At 36.9% G+C, this 4108-nt stretch overlaps 1 protein-coding gene across 1 annotated transcript; it reads right to left on the bottom strand.

Moving 5' to 3' along the window:
- Positions 1 to 2728: 2728 nt before the first annotated feature.
- On the bottom strand, positions 2729 to 3700 carry LOC123591549 (olfactory receptor 9K2-like). The gene has a single exon (XM_045465997.1). The coding sequence runs from the start codon at positions 3668 to 3670 to the stop codon at positions 2729 to 2731; it is 942 nt and encodes a 313-aa protein (XP_045321953.1). The 5' UTR covers positions 3671 to 3700.
- Positions 3701 to 4108: the final 408 nt, after the last annotated feature.

Here is a 4108-nt window from a genome sequence, read left to right as displayed (position 1 = left end):
TAGGTAAATAGTGGTATCCTATCATTCTTCTATGTGACATTCCCTGATTGTATATGATATGGAACACCTTTTCATATGTTTATCTGCCATGTGCATATCTTCCTTCCTCCAAGAAATGACATCTTCACAATATTGTCTTCCTCTCCTTAAACATTCAATGGTTCTCTGTTTATATTGTTCTTCTTTGATTTCTTTCATTATAATTTTATACTTTTCCTCCTAGAGATCTTATACATATTTTTTGAGATTTATACCTAAGTATTTTGTTAGGGAAAGTGATAATATAAATAGCATTGTGATTTTAATTTTAAATTGTACTTGCTCATTGCTGGTATATGTAAAGCAATTAACTTTTTTTTTTTTTCAACGTTTATTTATTTTTGGGACAGAGAGAGACAGAGCATGAATGGGGGAGGGGCAGAGAGAGAGGGAGACACAGAATCGGAAACAGGCTCCAGGCTCTGAGCCATCAGCCCAGAGCCCGACGCGGGGCTCGAACTCACGGACCACGAGATCGTGACCTGGCTGAAGTTGGACGCTTAACCGACTGCGCCACCCAGGCGCCCCAGCAATTAACTTTTGTATAGTAATCTTGTATCCTGCAACACTCCTATATTTCTTATTAGTTTTAGGAGGGTGTTTGGGCAATTATTTCAGACTTCCTACATAGACAACTGTCACCTGTGAACAAAGATCGATTTATTCTTCCTTTCACGCTGTTTAATGCTTTATGGTAATTTGCTAGGGATGCCATAACAAAACACCACAGACAGGATGCCTTAACCACCAATTTTTTTTCTCCCAGTTCTGAAGACTGGAAGCCCAAAATCAAGGTGTCCTAAGTAAATATTCTGAGGCTTCTGCCCTTAATTTGCAGATGTCTGCCCTCTTCCTACCTCTTCAGATGGTGGTCCCTCAGTGCATATGCACCTCTACTGCCTCTCTGTGTGTCCTAATATTTTCTTATAAACACACCACCACACTGTATTATAACCCGGCTGTAACAGTCTTCTTTAGATTATTTCTCTGAAGGCTCTATCTCCAAATATAGTCACATACTGAGATATTGGGGGTCAGGGCTTCAACATGTGAATTTGGAGAGACATCATTCAGCCCATAATACTTTTATGTCTTTTTTGTCTATTACATTTTCTAAGACACCCAAAAAGGGTGCTGAAGAGATATGGTGAAGGGGGACATCTTTGCCTGATTCCTATCTTAGTGGAAAAGCTTCTATTTCATCATCATTAAATATAATCTCAGCTGTAGGTTTTAATAGATGTTCCCTTTCAAGTTAAAGAAATGCCCCTCTAGTCCTAATTTGCTAAGAGTTCCTTAACTTTTTATCTGTTGGTACCATCACCAGAAACATCATACATGACCAAAAATGGTGAGACATACCTCCCTTCATGTACTCCCCTCACACTAAGCAATTAATTAGTTCTGTGTGTCTAACCTACAATTTTTCAAATCACCTTTTTTTTCAATTACATTAGTATACTTCAAGCCCACATCAATAACATGAACTGATATAACAGTATACTGACTCGAATCTTATTCCCTGTAAATAGATCTTCAATACGGCATAAAGACTTTCCCTTATTGCCAGAAAACACTCGCAGGTACCCCACTGAAATCTGTATGTTTACCTTTGGCATAAAAATCTGTGTATTTGGATTACTTGTGCATACAAGGATGTGATTTTCACACTGAATTGTAAGCTACCTAAAGAATATATAATATCCTTTAAATAATAGAATAGAATAGAATAGAAATATAATAATTTATTTACTCTTTATATAAATAATATAATATAATATAATATAATACAATATAATATAATTAATATAATATAATATAAATAAGGTTATTTATACCCAAGCCTACCATAAGACATATTACACTGTCAATAAATTAATCAAATATATAAATATTCATAGGCATAGATGAGTAAATTTTGGACAACACACTATGTTAATGACTAACTTGCTCTATTCCTTTATTAAATATTCTTCATAATAATTAACCCAGGAAAACAATGTATGATAACCCAAATGGAGGCAATGATTGCTCAAAAATGTTTTCAAGTTTCTATCTTCCTTTTTGGTTCTTTATATTCAGATTTAGCAACTAACAGTGTCTTAGAATACTCTACAATGCCTGATCATTTGATGTAAAAATTTCCAAATTAATCTTTATACCAAAGATTATGTATTATTTATTTTTGTTATTATCACTTCCTCTTGACATAGTACACATCACTGATTCAAAAAGAAAATTCAATTACTACATAACATGCTAAAACAAAGTAGTTACGTAATTGGAAAACATATTATTTTTAAAAATAAGTAGGATATTCTTGTCAATATTAGTGATTATGTTATGAAGGAAGGAGAAATTCCAAAACAATCAGCTCACAAAACATTGTTTATACACTATATTAACAGAAAAGTCGTGCTCAGCAGCAAGCCATTAAATAAATACAGATCAATTTTGTGAAACAGAATGTTATTTGAGATAGTGGGAAGGATTATTGTGAAAAATGTTTCTCTAACATCCAGGACATCTCCAATATCTGAGACATTCAAGATGAACAATGTTCCAGGTACCTCACCAGAAAACAGTTACAGTAAGATATTTATGATGTTTAATGGAATAACTTTCATTAATGGGTACAAGGAGTATGAAAGAAATAGCCACAAAATCAATGGAGGAAAAAAAACAATAATCAAAGAATAGGATTTTTCTTCTCCAGAAGTTTTTTTAGAGCTTCTTTGACATCTTTGTTTCTCAGGGAGTAAATCAAAGAATTCAACATGGGAGTGACTAGGGTGTAACACAACGAGGCCACTTTACTCAGCTCAGGAAATCTGTCAGGAGTGAGATACATAAAAAACACAGCACCGTACAGCACACTCACGACTCCCAGGTGTGAGCTGCAAGTGGAGAACGCTTTCTTACGTCCCTCAGAGGAGCGTATCTTGAGAACTGTGGACACAGTATACAAGTAAGAAATAATAATAACTATGATGGTAGGCAAGATGATGATGCTGCATAAGGAAAAGGAAATGATTCTAGAGATGAAGAGGTCAGAACAAGATATCCTCTCAAGTGGGCGAGTGTCACAGTAAAAGTGGTCTATGGCCCGAGAACCACAAAAGGACAGAGTAAATGTCATACTGGTCTGAAGAACCGAGCTGATGCAGCCACATAAATAGGAACCAGCCACCAACTGCATGCAGAGACATGCTGACATCTGGACAGAGTAGAGGAGTGGGTTGCAGATGGCAATGAAACGGTCATAGGCCATGGCTGCCAGGAGAAATCCCTCTGCCACGATGAAGAGGGCAAAGAGAAAGAGCTGGGTCACACAGCCTGCCAAAGATATGGACTTGCTCTCAGACCAGAAGTTGATCACGGCCTTGGGTGCAATAACAGACGAATAGAAGAGATCAATGAAGGACAGGTTGCCCAGGAAGAAATACATCGGTGTGTTCAGCCGGGGATCGGTCATAATAATGGTCATCATCCCAACATTCCCTAGGAGGATCATGACATACACAAGCAGAAAGATCAGGAAGAGGAGAATGTGGAGCTCAGGGCAGACCCTGAAGCCTACAAGGATGAAGTCAGTCACTTCCGAGTGATTGTCTGGTCCCCTGTCACCCATGGCAGAAACCTGCTGAGAGGCACAAGGAAAAATAAAGGATTCTGGGCTTTGAACATAGCCCTTTGACCATTGCAGAATTAGGATTACAAAGCCATTGTATAATCATTATTCTTGTTGACTTTATAAAATTAATGTGACTTCACTTTAAGCCATTGAAACTGAGGATGAATCAAAATGTTAGTTTTATGTCCTTCTTTCTGCAATGGTGGATTAGATGTTTTCCCTTGAATCTAATACAGTTTCCTTCCACCCAAGTGCCTTTCACATTTGCAAGTATCACTTCTGTGTATGTTTCTGACTCATGATTTGTGCAATAAATTCATTGTCATGAAAAGGTGACTGGAAAGAGACCACAAATAATTTAACACATGACATTTGGGAAGGAATTACAGTGTCTGCATTTGGATATATTAGGGGATTTAGTAGCCTCCTTCAGGA

Source organism: Leopardus geoffroyi, chromosome B4 (genome assembly GCF_018350155.1).
Source record: "Leopardus geoffroyi isolate Oge1 chromosome B4, O.geoffroyi_Oge1_pat1.0, whole genome shotgun sequence".
Lineage (NCBI taxonomy): Eukaryota > Metazoa > Chordata > Mammalia > Carnivora > Felidae > Leopardus > Leopardus geoffroyi.
This window is presented reverse-complemented; position numbering and strand designations above follow the sequence as displayed.

What these genes read in the sequence shown, in the direction of transcription:
- LOC123591549 (XM_045465997.1), bottom strand. Translation starts at nt 3,670, where the DNA reads ATGGGTGACAGGGGACCAGACAATCACTCGGAAGTGACTGACTTCATC.